Source organism: Zalophus californianus, chromosome 12, assembly GCF_009762305.2.
Source record: "Zalophus californianus isolate mZalCal1 chromosome 12, mZalCal1.pri.v2, whole genome shotgun sequence".
Classification (NCBI taxonomy): Eukaryota; Metazoa; Chordata; class Mammalia; order Carnivora; family Otariidae; genus Zalophus; species Zalophus californianus.
This window is the reverse complement of record NC_045606.1, coordinates 58,456,950-58,480,165: the sequence shown is the minus strand read 5'-3', so window position 1 is coordinate 58,480,165 and position 23,216 is coordinate 58,456,950. Positions and strand designations below refer to the sequence as shown.

The 23,216-nt window shown below is 37.4% G+C and overlaps 1 protein-coding gene across 2 annotated transcripts in view; it reads right to left on the bottom strand.

Annotated features, from left to right (window-relative positions):
- Positions 1-23,216, bottom strand: part of TAX1BP1 (Tax1 binding protein 1) — an 83,850-nt gene that overhangs the window by 1,378 nt on the left and 59,256 nt on the right. The window contains exons 15-17 of one of the 2 annotated variants that reach the window (XM_027573403.2): positions 15,794-15,977; positions 15,306-15,454; positions 462-544 (exon numbers count right to left, since the gene is read on the bottom strand). In XM_027573403.2, coding sequence (XP_027429204.1) covers positions 462-544; positions 15,306-15,454; positions 15,794-15,977 — 416 coding nt within the window. The remainder of the gene's footprint in view (positions 1-461; positions 545-15,305; positions 15,455-15,793; positions 15,978-23,216) is intronic. The other variant, XM_027573404.2, reaches the window with a different exon arrangement.

Genomic DNA, 23,216 nt, shown 5'->3' with positions numbered 1-23,216 from the left:
TTTTGTAAAACTATAAAGATTAATAGAACTTATAATTTCCCAACAGTAGATTCATTCAAACTTTACGAGTATTTATTAGCACTGGTTCTCAAAGTAGTACATGCATCAGAATCACTGGAAGGCATGTTAAAACACATACTGCTGGGATGCCTGGGTGGCCTTTAGCTCAGGTCATGATCTCAGGGTCCTGGGATAGAGCCCCCAAGGTTGAGCTCTCTGCTCGGCAGGGAGTCTGCTACTCCCTCTCCCTCTGCCCCTCCCCCCTGCTCATGCTCTATCTCTTAAAATCTTTAAAAAAAAAAAAACACACACGTATTGCTGGGACCCACCCCAAGAGTTTCAGGTTCAGGATGTCTGGGTACAGCCTGATCATGTGCATTTCTAACAAGCTTCCAGGGACCATACTTTGAGAACCACTCATCTACATAACCCAAATTCTACACAGGAAAAAGAAAAATTACCTGGAATCAAAGCAAAAGCCTGCTCCATGCCCACGTAAGTGCTGACTTGGAGCGTCAGGAGCAGTGGGCACGTTCTCCTCTTCCTAGGCAAAAAATAATTTTGCAACTTTTGAGAAAAGTGAAACTGAATGTAAATTCCTTAATTCAAGCATAGTATAAAGAAATTAAGATTACCCTTTCTAAAATTTTACTTCTGTTATCAGATTTTCACATAAAGGTTTAAGAGTCAATTTTTACAGAGCATTTTACTATGAACTAAGTCTTACCTTCTTGAAATAAAAAGCAATGCTTAGTGGAACAGAGAATACAGCACACCTGTATGTGTGAATAAAGTAGGGATCCATAGACTTTTTTAACCTTTTGACTTTATCATCCCATACATAAGTGACCACTTTCATATCTTAAAACTGCATTATTTTTCCTATTATTCTCATTTAATAAATTTGCAAGACAGTACCCTCTTTTGACAACATACATCCCGTTGCACGACATAGAAATTATAAAAAAAAACTAGTAAAATATGAGTTTGCATGTGTATGTTCTTGGGCACACACAGGCTAATCAAACTGGAAAACCATGTTACAGCAATGTACCAAACTACAGGCCTCAAAACCCTGTTGTGAAAGAATGAAATTCAGTATTAAATATCTAACAGATTGTCAAGTAAGATTCCTAAAAATCTATAAATCTGAAAGAAAACATTGGTTTGGATTTTCATGTTGACACATCCCTGTGGTCTTTTGAAGGCTCCACATCCAGTGTGGAGCCCAACGTGGGGCTTGACTCACGACCTTGAAATCAAGAGCCGGGCGTTTAACCAACTGAACCAGCCAGGCACCTGCCCCGCTGTGGTTGCTTTTTAGAGATCTGTATGCTCTCTATCAACAACCAAGTACAGAGACTCTCACTTCACATCAAAAGGAGTCACATCTCCCAAATGCCCATTTGCTTTCTTCCTGAGCAGCTCTGTTAGCTGCTCTCATGTTATGAACAGTCTGTAAATAGGTACAGCAGGCACTGATAAATGTCCTTATATTGCTGGGTAGTTATGCTCATTCCAGAACTGCTATTAATGGGCTAAGTAGTCAAGTCTGTCATGGTAAGAGGTACCAAGAAAATGTATGTGGTGTGAAATTCGAAGGAAACAAAAAACAAACTGACTCATCTTGGGGGGGTAGGTAGGGGAGGATACTTGGTTATTATTTTGATGATTATCCCTTCCTGAAAGGTCCAAGAAAGGGTAAGGGGCTCTTTTTTATTTTATATTCATCACATGAGAAAATATTTTTGCTTATGTATGATTCTCTGCTAAATAACCCAGTATGTACGTATTTTTTCAGTGTGGTAACATTAAAATAATCCCTGTTTCCTTCATACAGTTTTGCAAACTGGGAAATAGATACAAAAGAGAAAAAACAACTTTTAATCTTTAGTAAGATTAAAAGAGGTTACAATTGTTTTTATTGATAAGCTGAAGATTGACTCTGACTCTGACCCTGGTAACACCAAACTCAAAGTAGCTCTTGGTCAGAAAAGTCTGGTAGAGGGGCGCCTGGGTAGCTCAGTTGTAAAGCATCTGCCTCCGGCTCAGGTCATGATCTCAGGGTCCTGGGATCGAGACCTGTGTCTGGGCTCCCTCCCTGTTTTTCTCTCCCTCTCCCACTCGCCCTGCTTTTATTCCCTCTCTAGCTGTCTCTCTGTCAAATAAATAAAATCTTTAAAAAAGGAAAAAGAAAAAAGTGTGGTAGAGGGTACACAGACGGGATACCTTGTGGTCTCCATTGTGGCCTATTTGAGGTGATTTTTTCTTTAACTGCTAAACTGTATTACTAACAATAAAAAGCAGTCAAAATTTAAAACATTGTGATCACGAGTCTGTACCTGCCCTTTTCAAACCCATGGTGGTCACAAGTTGAGGAAACTGCTCACTACACAAAAACAAGATAAAACCAGCCTAATGAAGGATTGAGAAATTGGGGAATAGAAGACTTTATATACTTTAAGTCTACAAGTAACTAAAATTCAGACAGGTTTTAAATCTGTAGGTACAGGGGCGCCTGGGTGGCTCAGTTGGTTAAACCGCTGCCTTCAGCTCAGGCCATGATCCCAGGGTCCTGGGATCGAACCCCACATCGGGCTCCCTGCTCATGCAGGAAGCCTGCTTCTCCCTCTGCCTGCCGCTCCCCCTGCTTGTGCTCTCTCCCTCTCTCTCTCTCTCTCTGTCAAATAAATAAATAAAATCTTTTTAAAAAAAGCCTTCTTAAAAAAATAAATAAATAAATCTGTAGGTACAAAGAGGTAAGATGATATAGCTGAATCAGTTAAACCTAGTACGTATGACAGTAAATTTTTGATTGTGTGCCACAGTATTCTAGCTGCCAGATTTGGGCCTTCAAGCAGCAATACTTGAAACAATGATTTGCTTAAAGAACTACATATAAAATAATGACAATGAATACAATTTCCCCATTTATCTTTGAAAAAAGAGGCAAACTTTAAAATTTTGAAAAGCTATCGAACAGAATAATGGAAAAGAAAGGGAAGGTCTTGATGCTTAACCATCAAAATTCTTGATGATGGATACTTGTAATAAAATGCCACTTCCAAAGGACCAAAAATATAGCCTACACCAATTTACTGCTTTCATGAATCAGCTAACAATAGAGTTTGCTGCTCAAGTGCTAGACTTAAACCAACCTATCTGACCCAGTTAACCATCAGGGGGAAGGGGGGGAAGCAATTTTTTTTTTACGTTTATACTTTCTAAGCCATATATAATTTGGTAACGATAACCCCATAATTCGTATCTTCTACCACCTATTAGCTAATAAAAGGGGAGAGGGACTGAACAGAATTCTAGATGTTATAACGAGACATAAGTGCTCATGAAATAAGAAATCACCTACTCAGTTCAAAACCAGAAAATGTGTCATAAGTTCTGAGCAGCCAATTCATACAAAGTTTGGTGATCCTGACATACGAAATGACCAAATTTTCACTCATGAATACATTTATTCTATTTTACTCATCAAGCTTGATTAACTTCCAAAATCATACTGGATTAAATATAACAAATTAGATTGGAAGTAAGGTTACACAGGCAGGCCCACTGTCAGCAACAAAAAATGGCTACTAGTAAAACAGAAAATCAGACAAGAACTCAAAACATCCAATAAATATTTCAGCACTGGATCACACAGCTTTACAAACAAAACATGAAGACACTGTTTAATGTTGATTTTTAAATTAATAAACTAGAACAATCAACGCATATTAGGTATTCTTTAAGAAGGCAGAGAATCACGTATTCTATCTGAGAAAGAGTTCTGCCCCAAACTGCTAAAATAATTACATTGTAGTACTGAAAACAGTCAATGCAAAAATATTTTTGAATAGGTTTTAAAGTACCAGTACCTAGTCTGTTAGCTAAGCTGCCAAAATAATACCAAACTGAAATATATTTATGAACAATCCCAAATAATTAAATCTTAAGAAAACATTTTTAACAGCATTTTAACCTCCACAAAGATCTAAACCACCTTACATTGTTCATCTACTTTGAGACCCATCAGCACAATACTATTTCTACCACAAAACAAAGGAAACAATCTACAGTAATCTACTGAAGCTCTATATGAAACTCAAAAACTTCTTATGAGATGCCCAACTCAAAATCTAGTCTATAAAAATTCTTGGGGCACCTGGCTGGTTCAATCGAAAAGAGTATGCAACTCTTGATCTCAGGTATTATGAGCTCAAGCCCCACAACAGGGTGTAGAGATTACTAAAAAATAAACTTAAAAAGTAACCAAGAAAAATAGAAATAAAAATATAGAATTACGGTTGGGGTGCCTGGGTGGCTCAGTCATTAAGTGTCTGCCTTCGGCTCAGGTCATGATCCCAGGGTCCTGAGATCGAGCCCCGCATCGGGCACCCTGCTCCATGGGAAGCCTGCTTCTTTCTCCCACCCCACTCCCCCTGCTTGTGTTCTCTGTCTCGCTGTGTCTCTGTCAAATAAATAAAATCTTAAAAAATAAATAAATAAATTACGGTTTTCTTCTCAAAGTATGTAACCAACTTAAACATCTGAAATAGCATTAAGATGGGTTAATCTCTTGGATAGTAAGAGAAATTTATAAGGTTAATCATACTAAATTCAAAATAAGGTTTTCAGGGGCACCTGGGTGGCTCAGTTGGTTAAACATCCCAACTTGATTTCAGCTCAGGTCGTGATCTCAGGGTCGTGGGATTAAGCCCCATGTCGGACTCTGAGCTCAGCACAGAGTCTGCTCCAGATTCTCTCTCTCTCTTCCTCTGCCTCTGCCCTCCCCCGACCCTCCCCTTCCCCATGCACACTCTCTTGCTCTCTCTCAAATAAAATCTTCAAAATAAGGTTTTCATACTAAATTAAGGTCACTAAAATCATACTAAATAGGGTTAATCATATTAAATTTAAAATACACTCGTGATTGTAAAAATATACCGTATGATATAGCAATTCATTTCTGGATATACATGCAAAAGAATTTAAAGCAGGAACTCAGACATACTTGTACACCTATGGTCTTAACAGCATTAGTCACAACAGCCAAAAAGTGGAAACTCAAATGTCTTATTAATGGGTGAATGGATGAACAAAATGTGCTATGTACAATGGAATATTATTTAGCCTTAAAAAAAGAAATTCTGACACATTACAAAAATGGATAAATCTTGAGGACATTATACTAAGTGAAAAAAGCCAGTCATAAAAAAATAAATTCTATAGGATTCTACTTATATGAGGGACCAACAGTAGTCAAACCCACAGAGACAAAGTGGGATGATGGTTGCCACAGGCTGGGAAGAGTTGAGAAGAGTTCTGGAGACTGGTTGCACAACAATGTAAATGTACTCAGCACTACAAAAATGGTTAAGATGGTGAATTTTTTGTTACACGTATTCTCTATTAAAAAACGCAATCATGATCAAACTAGCAATATACACTCAGGAGCTAATGACTAAGTTACACCACTTCAATCATTAGGATCTAGACAACAGGACTATACAATCAGCATATATCAAACTGTGCTTTAATTCTGCCTTTGCTTAAGAATTATTAATGGGAATATTTAGGTATCATTCAGGAGTTAATAATGTCAAGGAAGAAAGGTCCACCACTTAGTAAACCTTACCAAGTTGATAAAATTACTTTAGTTCAATAGCTTACAAAACATTTGCTTAAGGCCAAAGTTAATGGGTAAGAGAAAAGAGTAACAATGACTGCTGAACTTTTATATAAAACTATAGAGTATTTTTTAATCCCTGAAAACTTTGTATTATTATATAGTATTAGTCAACATTCTTTTTATGAGATGTTACTGTTTAAGTTCTGCCAAACATCCATTTCTAGCAAGAGAGCATGTCAATGAAGGAGTGTCATTAAACTCTAACTATATAAAGATATTTAAAAATGAGAAAGCAGACTTCCAAGGAAGATGATAGGAGGACCCTATGTTCACCTCGCCCCAGGCTAAATAACATGTCAGTGCAAATAACCCAAAAAACAACCTGAAGACTGGCAGAACAAACTCCAAAACAAAATGTTGAGAAAGGCCACATAGAAGAAGGTAGGAAGAGCAGAGATGAGGTGGGGAGCTAAACCCTGCAGGTCTGGCTACCAGAGAGCCACGGGGGCAGAGACGTATAAGAACAACTATCAACACCAGGAGCCTACAAGGAGAAGATGAATCCCCACAGCATTTGGCTGTGAATATTAGGTGGGCCAAATTTCATGAGTTCTGAAAACCAAGAGGACTTAAATCCTCTGGGACTCTAAAAATCAGCAGGCTCAATCTGAGAAAGCCCAGAGGGCAATAGGAAGCTGAGCCCCTGTCCTTAATGAGACAGCATAGCAAACATCCCACAGAGATCCAACTTGAAGCAGCAACTTGAAAAGTGCTTGGGGCATATAGGAGGGAGAGTTAGTTACTAATCTCGGAGTTCACTAAGGAACTTCTCTAGGAACAAAGGATCTAGCAGGTGCCATTTCTCACTCCCACCAACTCCACCCCGCCCCCAGCATAATCACATGGCCACCTGTGGAAACCAGCAGGGCATCAGCACTCACTAACTTGCTTACACCATGCCCTACCCCCTCCAGCCAGGCCTGCCTGAGTTCCAGGGCTGTGGGTCCCCTCCCTAAGACAACCTGTGCAAACCTTCCAACACTGTCTCACCCAAGCTCCAGTGGAGGACACACACATACTGTTAAAACTGCACGACCCCCACCCAGACACGCTTTGCACTTCAGCCCCAGCTGGCCCAGTCTCCAGACCAGCTACACCTCCTCTGTGGAAGAGGACCAGCACACACGATTTGCACCCCTGCCTGCCTGCACTTTGGGGAGCAGCCACGGCCACCCCTGGCCTAGCGGTGGCTGCTCACCCACTGTGGATGAGGACCAGCACCAACTTGTTAAAGAGCCCACTACTTTCAGAACGAGACAGAACTGACTTTTCTAACACAGAAACAGAGTTAGGAGAAATGAGGAGATAGAGGAATATGTCCCAAATGAAAGAAGAGGACAAAAGTCACAAAAGGGGACCTAAGTGAAGCAGAACCAAGTAATATGCCTGATAGAGAATGGAAGTAATGATCATCAAGATACTCACTGGACCCCAGAAAAGAGTAGAAAACATCAGTGAGACCCTTAACACAGAGATTAAAAAAAAGAATCCATCAGAGATGAAGAACACAATCATGAAATTAAAAATACATGTGATAGGGACGCCTGGGTGGCTCAGTTGGTTAAGTGTCTGCCTTCGGCTCAGGTCATGATCCCAGGGTCCTGGGATCGAGCCCCACATCAGGCTCCCTGCTCGGCGGGGAGCCTACTTCTCCCTCTGCTTGTGCTCTGTCAAATAAATAAAATCTTAAAAAAAAAAAAAAGCTTATCTGTAAAAATCAGTCAAGGCATTCACAAAATAAAAGAATACAAAACACCATATACCTAGATGTGGGTGGGGGAAAGGAGTAAAGAATGGATTCAAACTTAACCATCGATTTCATATAGATTGCAATATGCAGAAGATGTTACATAACAAACCTAATGGTAGCCACAAAGCAAACACCAGTAACAGATATGCAAAGAATAAAGAGAAAGGAATCCAAATGTATCACTAAAGCAAGCAAACCATGAAAGAGAGCAAGAGAAGGATCAGAGAAAAAAACTACAAGAACCACCACAAAACAAGTAACAAAATGGCAATGCATACGTATCTATCATTAATTTGAATGTAAGTGGACTAAACATTCCAATCAAAAGACACGGGGTGACAGAGTGGATAAAAAAACAAGATCCATCTATATGCTGTCTACAAGAGACTCACTTTTGACCTAAAGACACCTGCAGATTAAAAGTGAAGGGATGGAGAAACATTTATCATGCAAATGGATGTAAAAAAGAAAGGTAGGGTAGCAATATTTATATTAGACAAAATACTTTAAAACAAAGACTAGGGGTGCCTGGGTGGCTCAGTTGTTAAGCATCTGCCTTCAGCTCAGGTCATGATCCCAGGGTCCTGGGATCAAGCCCTGCATCGGGCTCCCTGCTCCGCGGGAAGCCTGCTTCTCCCTCTCCCACTCCCCCTGCTTGTGTTCCTTCTCCCGCTGTCTCTCTCTGTCAAATAAATAAAATCTAAAAAAAACAAAAAAACAAAAAAACAAAAAAAAAAACAACCCAAAGACTATACGGTTAAGCATCTGCCTTCGGCTCAGGCCATGATCTCAGGGTCCTGGATAGAGGCCTGAGTCAGGCTCCCTGCTCAGCAGGGAGTCTGCTTCTCCCTCTTCCTCTGCCCCTCCCTGCACTTGTGCTCTCTCAAATAAATAAAATCTTAAAAAAAAAAAAAGACTGTAACAAGAGACAAAGGACACAAAATAAAGGGGACAATCAACAAGAAGATATAACGATTGTAAATATTTATGCATCCAACAAAGGAGCACTCAAATACATAAAAAGAGTTAATAACAAACATAAAGGAACTGACTGATAGTAATGCAATAGTAGGGGACTTTTAACACCCCACTTACATCAGTGGGCAGATCATCCAAACAGAAATCAATAAGGAAATGTAGGTTTGAACGACACACTGGACCAGATGCATTTAACAGATATATTCAGAGCATTCCGTCCTAAAATAGCAGAATACATATTCTTTTCAAGTATACATGGAACATTCTCCAGAGCAGACCACATATTAGGCTACAAAACAAGTCTCAATAAATTGAAAAAGATCAAAATCATACCAGGAATCTTTTCTGACTACAACACTATAAAACTAAAAATTAAATACAAGAAGAAATCTGGAAAGAGCATAAATAATAAACAATGAATGGGCCAACCAAGAAATCAAAGAAATAAAAAATTACATGGAAACAAATGAAAATGACAACACAACAGACCAAAATCTTTGGGCTGCAGAAAAACCTGTTCTAACAAGGAAATTTATAGCAATACAGGCCTGCCTCAAGAAGCAAGAAAAAGGGGCACTTGGGTGGCTCAGTCGGTTACGCGTCTGCCTTCAGCTCCGGTCATGATCCCAGCATCCTGGGATCGAGCCCTGCATCAGGCTCTGTGCTCGGCGGGGAGCATGCTTCCCCCCTCCCTCTGCCTGTCTGCCTACTTGTGATCTGTCAAATAAATAAGTAAAATCTTAAAAAAAAAAAAAAAAAGGGCAAGAAAAATCTCAAATAAATCACCTCACTTTACATCTAAATGAGCTAGAAAATAACAAAAACCCAAAACCAGAAGGAAGGAAATAATAAAGATTAGAGCAGAAATAAATGATATAGAAAATAAAAAAACAAAAAACAGAAGAGATCAATGAAAACCAGGAGCTGGTTCTCTGAAGAACAAAATCGATAAACCTCTAGCCAGACTCATTAAAGGGGAGAAGGAAGGTGGGGAAAAAAAAAAAAGCACATATACCAAAAAAGCCCAAAAAACCCAGGAAAGACTCAAACAAAATCACAAATGAAAGAGGAGAAATAACAACCAACACCATAGAAATACAAACAACTGGCATATAATTTTTCATAATATTCTCTTGCAACAAATTGGACAACCTGGAAGAAATGGATAAATTCCTAAAAAACCTATGACCTACCAAAACTAAAACCGGAAAAAACAGAATAATTGAACAGACTGATCACCAGCAATGGCACTGAATCAACAATCAAAAAACTACCAACAAACAAAAGTCCAGGACCAGACGGCTTCACAGGTAAATTCTATCAAACATTTAAAGAGGACCTAATACCTATTCTTCTCAAACTATTCCAAAAAATAGAAGAGGAAGGAAAACTTCCAATTTCATTCTATGAGCCCAGCATTACCCTGATAACAAAACTAAATAAAGACACCACAAAAAAAGAGAACTGTAAGCCAACATCTCTGATGAACACAGATGCAAAATTCCTCATCAAAACACTAGCAAATGGAGTCCAACATTACATTAAAGAAATCATTCACTGCGATCAACTGAAATATTTTTCCAGTATGGAAGGGTGGTTCAATATTTGCAAACCTATCAACATGATACATCAAATTTGTAACAGAAAAGAGAAAATCCATATGATTATCAATAGATGCAGAAAAAGCATTTGACAAGGTACATCCATTCACAATAAAAACCTTCAACAAAGTAGGTTTAGAGGGAACATACCTCAACATAATAAAGACCACATATGAAAAACCCACAGTGAACATCATACTCAACTGGGAAAAACTGAGAGCTTTTCCCCTAAGGTCATGAACAAGACAGGGATGTCCACTCTCACCACTTTTATTCAACTACTACTAGAATCCTAGCCACAGCAATGAGACAACAAAAAGAAATAAAAGCCATCCAAATTGGTAAGGAAGATGTAAAACTTTTGCTATTTGCAGATGACATGATACTATATACAGAAATCCTAAAAACTCTGCCCCAAAACTACTAGAAATGATAAATGAATAAAGTCATGGGATACAAAATCAATGTACAGAAATCTGGTGCATTTCTAAACAACAGCATTTACACTTGCACCAAAAACAACAGATACCTAAGAATAAACCTAACCAAACAGATAAAAGATCTATACTCTGGAAACTATAAAATACTCATGAAAGAAATTAAAGATACAAAGAAAAAGAAAGACATTCCATTCTTATGGATTGGAAGAATATTGTTAAAATGTCCATACTTCCCAAAGCAATCCAGAGATGTAATGTAATCCTTATCAAAATACCAACAGTATTTTTCAGAGAACTAGAACAACAATCCTAAAAGTTGTATAAAACAAAAGGTCCCAAAAAGCTAAAGCAATCTTAAAAAAGAAAAAACTGAAGCTATCACAACTCTAGACTTCAAGTTATATTACAAAGCTATAGTAATTAAAACAGTGTGGTACTGGCACAGAAACAGACACACAGATCAACAGAACAGAATAGAAAACCCAAAAATAAACCCACAATTATATGGTCAATTAATCTTCGACAAAGCAGGAAAGAACATGCAGTGGGAAAAAGACGGTCTCCTCAACAAAATGTCCTGGGGAAAATGGGACAGCTACATACAAAAGAATGAAACTCAATAACTTTCTTACAACATACACAAAAGTAGACTTAAAATGGATTAAAGGCCTAAATGTGAGACCTGAAACCAGAAAAGTCCTAGAAGAGAGCACAGTAATTTCACTGACATTGACCATAGCAACATTTTTCTAGACAGGTCTCCTGAGACAAGGAAAACAAAAGCAAAATCAAGCTATTGGGACTACATCAAAATACAAAGCTTCTGCACAACAAAGGAAATAACAAAACTAAAAGGCAACCTACTGTATGGGAGAAGAGATTTGCAAATGACATATCTGATAAAGGATTAGTATCCAAAATATATAAAAAACTGCTACAATTCAATGCTCAAAAACCAAATAATCCAATTTAAAAATGGGCAGAAGAAATGAACATTTTTCCAAAGAAGACATACAGATGGCCGACAGATGAAAAGATGCTCAACATCACTCATCATCAGGGAAATGCAAATCAGAAACCACAATGACCTATCACCTCGCACCTGTTAGAATGGCTAAATTCAAAAACAGAAGAAACAAGTGTTGGCGAGGATATGGAGAAAAATGAATCAGCATGCACTGTTGGTGGGCATGCAAACTGATGCAGCCATTGTAGAAAACAGTATGGAGGTTCCTTAGAAAGTTAAAAATAGAACTACCCTACAATCCAGTAATTATACATAGGGTATTTACCCCAAAAATACAAAGACACTAATTCAAAGAGATAACATGCACCCCTATGTTTAATGCAGCATGATTTACAATAGCCAAATCCTGGAAGCAGCTCAAGTATCCATCGACAGACGAATGGATAAAGAAGATGTGGTATACAAATATACAATGCAATATTGCTCAGCCATAAAAAAGATTAAATCTTGCCATTTGCAACAACATGGATAGAGCTAGAGAATATAATGCTAAGCGAAGTAAGACAGAGAAAGACAAATACCATGATTTCACTCACATGTAGAATTTAAGAAAACAAAAAGTAAAGGAAAAAGAGACAAACCGGAAACACTTTTATTTTTGAAGATTTTATTTATTTATTAGAGAGTGAGTGAGAGAGAAACAGCATGAGAGGGGAGAGGGTCAGAGGGAGAAGCAGGCTCCCCGCTAAGCAGGGCACCCGATGCAGCACTCGATCCTAGGACCCTGGGATCATGACCTGAGCCGAAGGCAGTCACTTAACCAACTGAGCCACCCAGGCACCCAACCAGGAAACACTCTTAATTACAGAGAACTGATTACCATAGGGGAGGGAGGATGGGTGAAAAAGGTGATGGGGATTTAAGAGTACACTTATCATGATGAGCACTGAGTAATGTACAGCACAGCTGAATCACTATATTGTATACCTGAAACTAACATTACACTGTATGTTAACTATACTGGAATTAAAATAAAAAGCTTAAAGAAAAGCAAGATCTCCATTACTTTTCAAATGTTATTTTTCTCCACATTCAGAAATTAACTCAAAATGGACCAAAAACCTAAATATAAGAGCAAAGACAACAGAAAACCCAGGGACAAATCTTCCTAACTATGAGTTATGCAATGGTTTCTGAGATCTGACAACAAAAGTACAAGGAAAAATAGGGTAAGTTTGACTTCATCAAAATTAAGAAACTTGGAGGGTGCCTGGATGGCTCAAGCAGTTGAGTGTCCAACTCTTGATTTCAGCTCAGGTCATGATCACAGGGTCGTGAGATAAAGCCCTGTGTCAGGCGACACTGGACATGGAGCCTGCTTAAGGTTCTCTCTCCCTCTCCCTCTCTCAAAAAAAAAAAAAAAAAAGAAAAAGAAAAAGAAAAGAAAAGAAAACAAACTGTTGGTCCACATACTGTATTTCTGAGTAGCAAGGGCTTAGACCCATGCTCCCATTGCTAGGGCACCATATCAAATTCACAGAGTACTATAGGATTAGTTTTAATCTTCTAAGTTAATGAAATATGCAGAAAACTCCACATTTGTCAGATATCACAAGAACTAGTTCAAGATAGCTCAGTTTCAACATTCCTTTCAGTGACAGCTTATCTTTGAGAAGACGCTGGCTATTTTGCAGCTGCTGAAATGTAAAGCATGTGCTTTGTGAAAATCAATGTCAATCAGGAAATGAAGGTGGTTTGTCCAATCCAATTCCAAGGTTTGAGAAGGTGTACAGTGGTCAACAACCACATACATCCCGTCAGTATTATTTAAGAATGAAAAATAAGAATTTTTCAATTCAGTATATACTTTTTTTTTCAAATGGTTACTACACTTGTTAGGAAATTGTTAAGCATTTCTTTTGACCTATACGGTATCATAAAAAATTTACTTAGACGCCAAAGGTGCCATGAACTGAAAGGTTGGGAACCTCTGGCTTAGTCTATTTGATAGGTGGTTAGGACCATAGCTCCTATAGCCACACTGATGAGGTTCAAATCCTCATCTGACTGTACCCTTACCAGCTGTGTGATAAAGCAAGCCAGTTAATCTTTCTGTTTCCTCCATTATAAAAGAAAACATCATAATAGTTCCTACCTCACAGGACTGCTATGAAGAACAAATGAGTTAACATATTTAAAAAGCCATGCACTAGCTGGCAAATTGAGAAATGTTTGGTGCCATCATCATCATCATAATTATGATGCTACAGTTATTGGCATTGCAATTATTAGGGAAAAGGGAGTCAAAAAAGGCATCTAATCTGATAGCGGACCAATTTCTGGTGCAGAAAGGAGATCTGGCAAGTATATGACTGGAGTAGACTAGAGAACAGGCAGCCTCAACCCTGACTCCGAGGTCCTGTGGCTGTTAATTACTCCCAGGGCAGGGAACCAGAGAAAAGGATCAGGTCAACTCAAATCTGCTTTATATATTCTAAAAATTACTCATTAAAATACTTCACTTCCAAGTGATTTTTGTTATTGTAATGACAAGATTTTTTAAAAAGTCTAAATGTACATAAAAATTCATTTCTGTCTAAAGTGAAAGAAATCTTCTAATTGCAAAATACAATTATCCAAGGTGCACCTATTAAGAGTCCTTCCATCTCATTACCAAATCTAAGCATGTCAGCAAATGAGCACAGTACTCTAACACTGCTTCTCATGGGTTTGCAGGAGGGCAAAGCACACAGATCAGAAAGAACATTCTGCTAATTAAACTGAAGCAGATGACTACGGAAGAGAAAGGCTTGTCACATGTAACATCTGTGCCAAGAATGATCAGATTAAATATGCAAAATGTGAAGTAAAGGTGTGAAAAAGCAGTAAGATTATACTCTAGACCTTAAATAGGCTACAAAAGTTCTGACAGTTTTCCTAATTATTCCCAGTAATGGACATAGGAGGCCAAAAGGCAGGAGGGAGAAATACATTTTTCTCCATTATGGGTGTTGAGCACTAGGGCTAAAATCATGCCTGTCTGAACACTGATCAGTTTCTGCAAAGGTTAATAGCAATTAAATGCAGCAAACTAGATTAAATGAGAAACAGGTCATGATACTGCTGTACTTGCAAAGAGCACGATAAAGCATTTCTTTTAAATTCATCTTAATGCATAGGAAATCCAAAAAAGCTGCTATGAGGAAAAGAACTTATTAAATGGTGAAGAAATCTCTTAAATGAAATAAAAATAAAAATGACATGCTACACAAACTAACTCAAATTATCAGTATTGGGTTGCTGAAAGATTAATACTAATGATGTCTAACTGTCATTAACACTGCCTCTTCCAACCTAGTACATCTGCAATCAAAAGAATATAGTAAATTACTTAGTGATAATTAAAATTAAACTATTTGTGACTATAGCTAATAATTTATCATATATTCAAAAGTTGCTGAGAGTAAATCTTAAAAGTTCTCATCACAAAGGAAAAAAAAATTTGTTAATTATATGTGATAACAAATGTTAACCAGACTTGCAGTAATCCTTTCGTGATACAAATACTGAATCATTATGCTGTACACCTGAATTAAAGGTATGTTATCAATTATATCTCAAAAAAAACTGTTTTAAAGATTAAACTGATAACTACAGTACTGAGGTCATTCTCTGAACTTAATCTTTTACTTTAGTATAAATCCTAAAGTGTAAGTCTGAAGCATATTAATGGTTGATTTTTCCAAATTTAAATACAAGCAGGTTTTTCCAAAATTTAAACAATCACACAATCACAAAAACACAGTCTCTTTTCCACAAACTCTCTACATGAAACAAAAAAATAAAAGAAACAGGCTCAAAAAATAGAAATTCAATTTACTTTACTATCCTCAGGATCTTCTAAACCATCAGGCCGACTAAGGTTTCGAGCAGGCTGGCTGCAGACAACATTATCTTCCAGTCCCCAAGAAGGTACTCTCAGAGGTGGCCTTTGGATTTCATCTGGATAAAAAGCACCATCTGCTCCATCTGAAATAAAAATTTGGGAAGTGAAATCTGGTACTATAATTAGAATCTCTGTGTATAGCTATGATGAACAGGATACAAAGAACCATTTTTATGCATCACAAAAACGTCTTTTTAACCCAAGTAATTTTTAAAAATAAGAATATATATAATAAGCAAATAGACTACTCTTTTGTGCTGCAGCAATCCTAGATGAACCCAGTTACTGTTAAACATTAAAACTACCGGTTACAAGATAATGTTTCTATTAGAGTTAATTGTACCAGTTTTCTAATCCCATTAAGATACAAACCAAAAAAACTCCATATTCAGTTAATCCCAAACCAAAATTATTTTAATAACCTCTGGCTTCCTGTGTTGCATAAGGATTACCATACTGCAGAACTGGCTGTATATGTGGCACTGTGGAACCATGACCATTTTGCTCTGAGCATGTGTTGAGACACTGTGAGATCTTTTGAGGACTCTGGGAATTCTGACCTTCCATTTTCCTTTCTGCTTGATCTTCTAGATTCCTTTTAAGTTCCTAAAATTAACAAAAACAAAGGCAGAAAGCATTCAAATATTTTATAATAAGGGCAGCATTAAACATTTAGCTAAAATATAATAAAATTACTTCCCTATTATGTTTAAAGAATACAACTGAAAAGTCTGGCTCTCAACTTCTCATAATTGTCCTCTCCGCATACAACATCAGAAGGCAAAATAAAGCCCAATGTATTTTCCAAATTTATTTGTGCCAAGAAACTGCCTTTTTTATTGAGCTAAGAGGAAACTGTGAATCTCTTACAACTCAGTTATTAATAAAAGTCAAAGGAGAGACGCCTGGGTGGCTCAGTCGGTTGGGCGGCTGCCTTCGGCTCAGGTCATGATCCCAGGGGTCTGGGATCAAGCCCTGCATCTAGCTCCTTTCTCGGCAGGGAGCCTGCTTCTCCCCTGCCTGCTGTTCTCCCTGCTTGTGCTTACTCTCTCTCTCTGTCAAATAAGTAAATAAATAAAATTAAAAAACAAAAAGTCAAAGGAGAAAAAGCAACCCAGACTGCTTCTCTAGTAAATTCTACCAAATTTAAAATTTAAAAATACTAATCCCATATAAACTCTTTCAAAACTAGAGAAAAAAACACTTCTGGGGACGCCTGGGTGGCTCAGTGGGTTAAGCATCTGCCTTCGGCTCAGGTCACGATCCCAGGCACCTGGGATCAAGTCCCACATCGGGTTCCTTGCTCAGCAGGGAGCCTACTTCTCCCTCTGCCTGCCGCTCCCCCTGCTTGTGCATGCACGCTCTGTATCTCTCTCTCTGCAAATAAAATCTTAAAAACAAAACAAAACAAAACCCCACACTTCTGAACTTACTTTATTTATAAGGCCAATACTATCCTAATACCAAAGTCAAACAATGACATCACAAGAAAACTGCAAACCTCATCCCTCATGAATATTGATACAAAAATCCTTAAGAAATCAAATCCAACAGTATTTAAAAAGATACTGGAGGTTTGTTTTGAAGATTTTATCTTTTTTTTTTTTTTTGACAGAAAAAGCAAGCACAAGCAGGGGGAGCAGCAGGCAGAGGGAGGGGAGAAGCAGGCTCCCCGCTGAGCAGGGAGCCCGACAGTGAGCTCGATTCCAGGACCCGGGGATAATGACCCGAGCCGAAGGCAGCCACTTAATGAATTAGCCACCCAGGCGCGCCCAACCAAGTGGGTTTTTATCACAACAAAGCAAATTTAGTTTAACATACAAAAATCAATATAATTCACTATGTTCACAGACTAATGGGGAAAAAAACGTATGATCATTTAAATAGATGAAGAAACACTTTACACAATTCAACAGGCATTCATATATATTTTTTAAATCTCACCTAACTAGAAATAAAAAGGAACATCCTTAATATGAAAAAAGACACTTCAAAACCCTACAGTGAATATTAATGGTGAAAAACTAAATGATTCTACCTAAGATCAATAATAAGGCAAGGATGTCTGCTCTCATCACTTCTATTCAACATTGTACTGGGGATTCTAAACAGTGGATTAAGGCAAGATTAAGATTATGGCAGACTGAAAAGAAGTAAAATCATCTTTATTCAGAGGATATGATATGTAGAAAATCCTAAGGAATCTATAGAACTAGGAGAATGAGTAGATTTAGCAACATTGCAATATACAAGATCAATATATAAAATCAATTGTATTTCGGTATGTAAGCAACACACAATAAAAATGAAGTTTTTAAAGATACCATTTATAGTAGAATCAATAGATATTAAAATACTTAGGAATAAATGTAATAAAAGATGTTCAAGACCTGTACACTAAAAACAACAAACATGCTGAGAGAAATTAAAGAGAACCTCAATAAAAAGAAAAAAATATGCCACATTCATGTACTGGAAAAACTTGGCATTTTTATAAATTCCTCCCCAAATTGATCTATACATTCAATACAATCCCAATCAAAATCCCAGCAGGCTTTTGATAAATTGACAAGAACAAACCCTGAAATGCAAAGGTCCTGAAATAGCCCATTTTTAAAAAAGAACAAAGTTGGAAGACTTACACCTGATTTCAAGACTTACAATAAAGCTATAAGATCAAGAGACTAGAATGTTGATATATGGATAAACACAGAGATTAGGGGCTGGCAAAATTTTTCCATAAAGGGCCTGATAGTAGATATTTTCAGCTTTGTAGGACACAGTCTGTCAAAACTACTCAAATCTGCCTCTGTTGTTGCAGCCATAGGTAATGCCTAAATGAATGGGCATGGTCATATGCTAATAAAACTTTGTTTACAAAATAGGCCCTGAGCCATATTTGGCTTGTAGAGGTTAGTTTGCAGACCCCTGATATAAATCAGTAAATAAGACAGTCTAAAAAATACCCATACTCATAGTGAATTAATTTTCAACACAGATGCAGAAATAATTCAGTGAAGGAAAAGGACAGTCTTTTAAGCATAAGCTTAAAAAACTGGGTATCGGGGCGCCTGGGTAGCTCAGTCGTTAAGCATCTGCCTTCGGCTCAGGTCATGATTCCAGCGTCCCAGGAACGAGCCCCATATAGGGCTCCCTGCTCTGCAGGAAGCCTGCTTCTCCTTCTCCCATTCCCCCTGCTTGTGCTCCTTCTCTCGCTGTCAAAAATAAATAAAATCTTAAAAAAAAAAAAAAAACACCTAGGTATCTACAAATAAATTTTTACTATATATCACACCATACAAACAATTTATTTTACTTTATTTTTTTAAGTGGGCTCCACACCCAGCACGGAGCCTAACACAGGGCTTGAACTCACAACCCTGAGATCAAGACCTGAGCTGAGATCAAAAGTCGGATGCTTACTGACTGAGCCACCCAGACGACCCCCCCCAAATTAATTTCATATGGATCATAAATCTAAACCATAAGAGCTAAAGCTATAAATCTAGTGAAAGAAAAAAACAGGTGAAAATCTTTGTAACCTTGGATTAGGCAAAAATTTGTTAAGATAGGATATAAACAGCATAAACCATTAAGAAAAATACTGCTGTTAGACTATTTTCAAAATTAGAAGCTTTTGTTCTTCAAAGATACTTTAAAAATGAAAAGACACTGGAAAATAGTATGGAGATTCCTCAAAAAGTTAAAAATAGAGCTACCCTACAACCCAGCAACTGCACTACTAGGTATTTACCTAATGATCCAAAGAGTCACATGCACCCCAATGTTTCTAGCAGCAAGGTCTACAATAGCCAAACTATGGAAAAGAACAATGTCCATCCATAGAAGATGTAGTGTGTATACACACACACACAAATAAAATACCACTCAGCCATCAAAAAAAATGAAATCTTACCATTTGTAAATGACGTGGATGGAACTAGAGAGTATTATGCTAAGTGAAGCCAATCAGAGAAAGACAAATTATATGATTTCACTCATGTGGAATTTAAGAAACAAAGGATCATAGGAAAAGGGAGGGAAAAATAAAATAAGACAAAATCAGAAAGGGAGACAAACCGTAAGAGATTCTTAAGTACAGGAAACAAACTGAGGGTTGCTGGAGGGGAGGGGGGTGGGGGGATGGGGTAACTGGGTGATGGGCATTAAGGAGGGCACGTGATGTAATGAGCCCTGGGTGTTATATGCTAATGATGGATCCATCACTGAACTCTACCTCTGAAACTAATAATAGACTATGTAAATAAACTGAATTGAAATAAAATTTAAAAATAAAAATGAAAAGGCAAGCTACGTTTTGGGAGAAAATATTTCCAAGACATATGAAAAAGGAATTGTATTTAGAATATATAAAGAACTCTTAAAACCAAATACAACCAATAAAGATAACCCAATTAAAAAACAGGTAAAGATCTCAACACTTCACAAAAGAATATATACAAATGGGGGCACCTGGCTGGCTCAGTCGGTAGAACATGCGACTCGCAATCTCAGGGTCATGAGTTTAAGCCTCATGTTGGACAGTTTTAAGTATATATACTTAAAGAATATATACATTTGTGAATGGCCTATAAGCATATGAAAAGATGCCCAGCACCACTAGTCATCAGGGACAATTAAAACTTAAACCACAATAACACTGCACATTCACCAGCATGACTGAAATTAAAACCCAGTAATACCAAGTACTACTGAGGCTACAGGGCAATTGGAATGCTCATACACTGCTAGTGGGAATGCAAAATGGTACAGCCACTTTGAAAAACAATTTGGCTATTTCTTAAAAACATATCCGTCATATAAGAAAGTGATTCCATTACTAGGAATCTACTCGAGAGAAATGAAAACCTATGTCTACAAAAAGACAGAAGAATGTTATCTGCATTATGCATAGCAAAACACTAGAAATAATCCATATGTACACATCAGCTGGTAAATGATTAACGTCCAACCAGTGAATGGGTAAATTCTGTATGACTGCATTTATATGAAATGCTAGAAAAAGTAAAACTATATAGTAGCAGAAGGTAGATCAGTGATTGTCTGGGACTGGAGGTAGTTGATGGAGTTGACTTAAAATCAAGCATGAAGGAACTTTGTGCAGTAATGGAAACACTCTATACAGTTTGAATATAATGATATTTACAGAACTATATATATATTTACCAAAATCCATCAAATTGCACTTAAAATAGGTGGGCTTTATTACATGTAAACTGTATCTCCAGAAAGCTGTTAAAGAGAAAAAAAATCAACCAGAAATTTTAACCACAGATATAAGAATGGAAAATTTCATCTGTAAAGTAAAACTCAGCTGGTTTTGCTAATGTCATCCCGTGAGAATAGAGATGAGATCCTATGTCAGCAAATTTTTACCTATATAAATGACCATTAAATGAAGTAACCTTGAAACAGAGTTAAGTCATTATCACTGAAAGCAAAACTGGTATACATGAAAAATTCAAGTCAATTTAGGTTTGAGAAGAGATACAGCAATTAGCAGTTCCTCCTAAGCATGTGAAAAGAGTACAGAAGATATGTAAAATAATAACATATTGCAGGATTGGGTAAGTGAATGATATGGCTAGAGCACAGGGTGCATGTTAAGAGCAAGAGAAAAGACAAGCTGAAGGCCAGATGTGCCAAATCTGTATCATACAGTTTACTTTACAATGGGCCTAACAGTTCTTGAACAGTCATAACATGGCCCTTTAGTATAAAGTTATTCTAGGAAAGCTACACTGGGCACACTTGAAACTGGGCATACTTGAATTAGCAACAAGCAGGGGGATGGCATGACATGGTAAGCTAGAGTCAGACTGACCTGGGTTTGCTTGTCAGCTCCAGCACTAATAACCCTGAAGAACTTACCTCCTCCAGCCCTAGGACTAGGACTACTAAGAAATTAGAGTGTTTAGAACACAGCAGGTCCTCAATGGAGGTTCCCTCATCTCCTGCCATGACTCAAAAAGTGCTGCCATGTAATTCAAAATTGTGAAAGTGCAATGTGAATAGAGAAAAAGTGAAAGTAAGTTCAAAAAATATTTCAAAGACTAGTCAAGAGGAAAAGGACAGGAACCCAGCAAAAGATGTAGATAGGATAAACTGCTATAAAAATTTAAGCAAACGACCTTAGAAGAACATGGTGAAATTCTTCTGTAAGCAAACAATAAACTACTTAAATGGAGTCGAGGGTTTCATTAAAAGATTTACGGTAAGTCAAGCAACTTCATAGAGATTCCAACATAATAAAGAGTTCCCTGTACGTTAATACTCCTCTCCCCTACCATCAGAGATGCAATAAATCCCCTGCAAATAGGATGCAGGGTAAGAAAAGGACCAGTAACAAGCAGCTTTGATTCCTCATGAGGGAAACTGGAGGCGGGGTAAACAGAACACAGGGACATGAACAAGACAGCTATAGGCAGGTTGTTTAGGAAATCGGAAAACTGAGCTCTTGATTCAGAAAATCTGATTCTCAAATTTACAATCACAACACCCCCCAAAGGGACCATGTTTAGAATTAAGGAGATAAATGAACTTGGATGAGGAAAATAAATCTGTATCTTTCCACTAACTTTGAACTGAAATTTAGCATTTTTTTAAATTATGAATGTAGGCAAAAAAAAACCAACACAGCAATAGTTGCAATACCCTTAACTTTGTCACCTACAGAATCACAGATATATTCACTTCATATTATAGTCATTGCAGCCATCTCAAAACAGCCTTTGTATTTCACTACCTTGAAATTATGGTAATTATTAGACATACTAAACCTTATTTAACATTTTTAAATAAGCACATATACTACCTGTCACATACATCATAAACTTAATATTTTGATAACTATTTCTTGTAACTTGTTTCCATTGTGATTCTCTTTTTGCTTTATTCATTTAAAAATATTTCTGGGGCACGTGGGTGGCTCAGTCAGTTAAGAAAGCAATTCCTGATTTTGGCTCAGGTCATGACCTTGGAGTCCCGAGATCGAGCCCTGCATGTGGCGCCATGCTCGGAAAGAAGTCTGCATGGGATTCTCTCTCTGCCCCTCCCCCCACTCACTCTAAAATAAATCTTTTAATATATATTAATATATATATGTCAAATATATATAATTTATATATTTTATATTAATATATTTAATATATATTAAACAGATTTCACCAGACTATCAAAAGGTCGTTAGAACAGTCATGGTCAAGAACTCCTGTTAAGACCTCCTCTACCTTCAAAAACATGTATGACATGAATGTGGTTAACTTACCTTAGCAAAATAATATTGATGGCTGATTCGTAACTCTCCTAAAAAGCCTCCACGATTTAAGAAATAGATTTTGTTAGGGGCGCCTCGGTGGCTCAGTCAGTTAAGTGTCTGCTTTCAGCTCAGGTCATGATCCCAGGGTCCTGGGATTGAGCCCCACATGGGGCTCTCTGCTCAGCGGAGAGCCTGCTTCTCTCTCTAACCCCCTTACTTGTGCTCTCTCTCGCTAGCTCTCTCCCCTAAATAAATAAAATCTTTAAAAACAATAATAAATTTTGTTAGGAGTCCTCTCTTATAGTTCCAGGGCACAAAAGTTTGTTTAGCTGGTTTGCCTCTGCTAGAGTGCCTAAATTAATTCAACTAATATTTAACTTCAAATATCAGGTGCTGTACTAGGAGCTACAAATACAATGGTGAATAAAATAGAAGCGATTCCAATCTTCATGGATCTTACAATTAAGCAGACGAGGCAGATGTTAAGCACAGAAATAAATATTAATTACAAATTATGTTAAGTGCTATGAAATAAAAGTACAGGTCCCAGGTTTGAGTTTAATAGA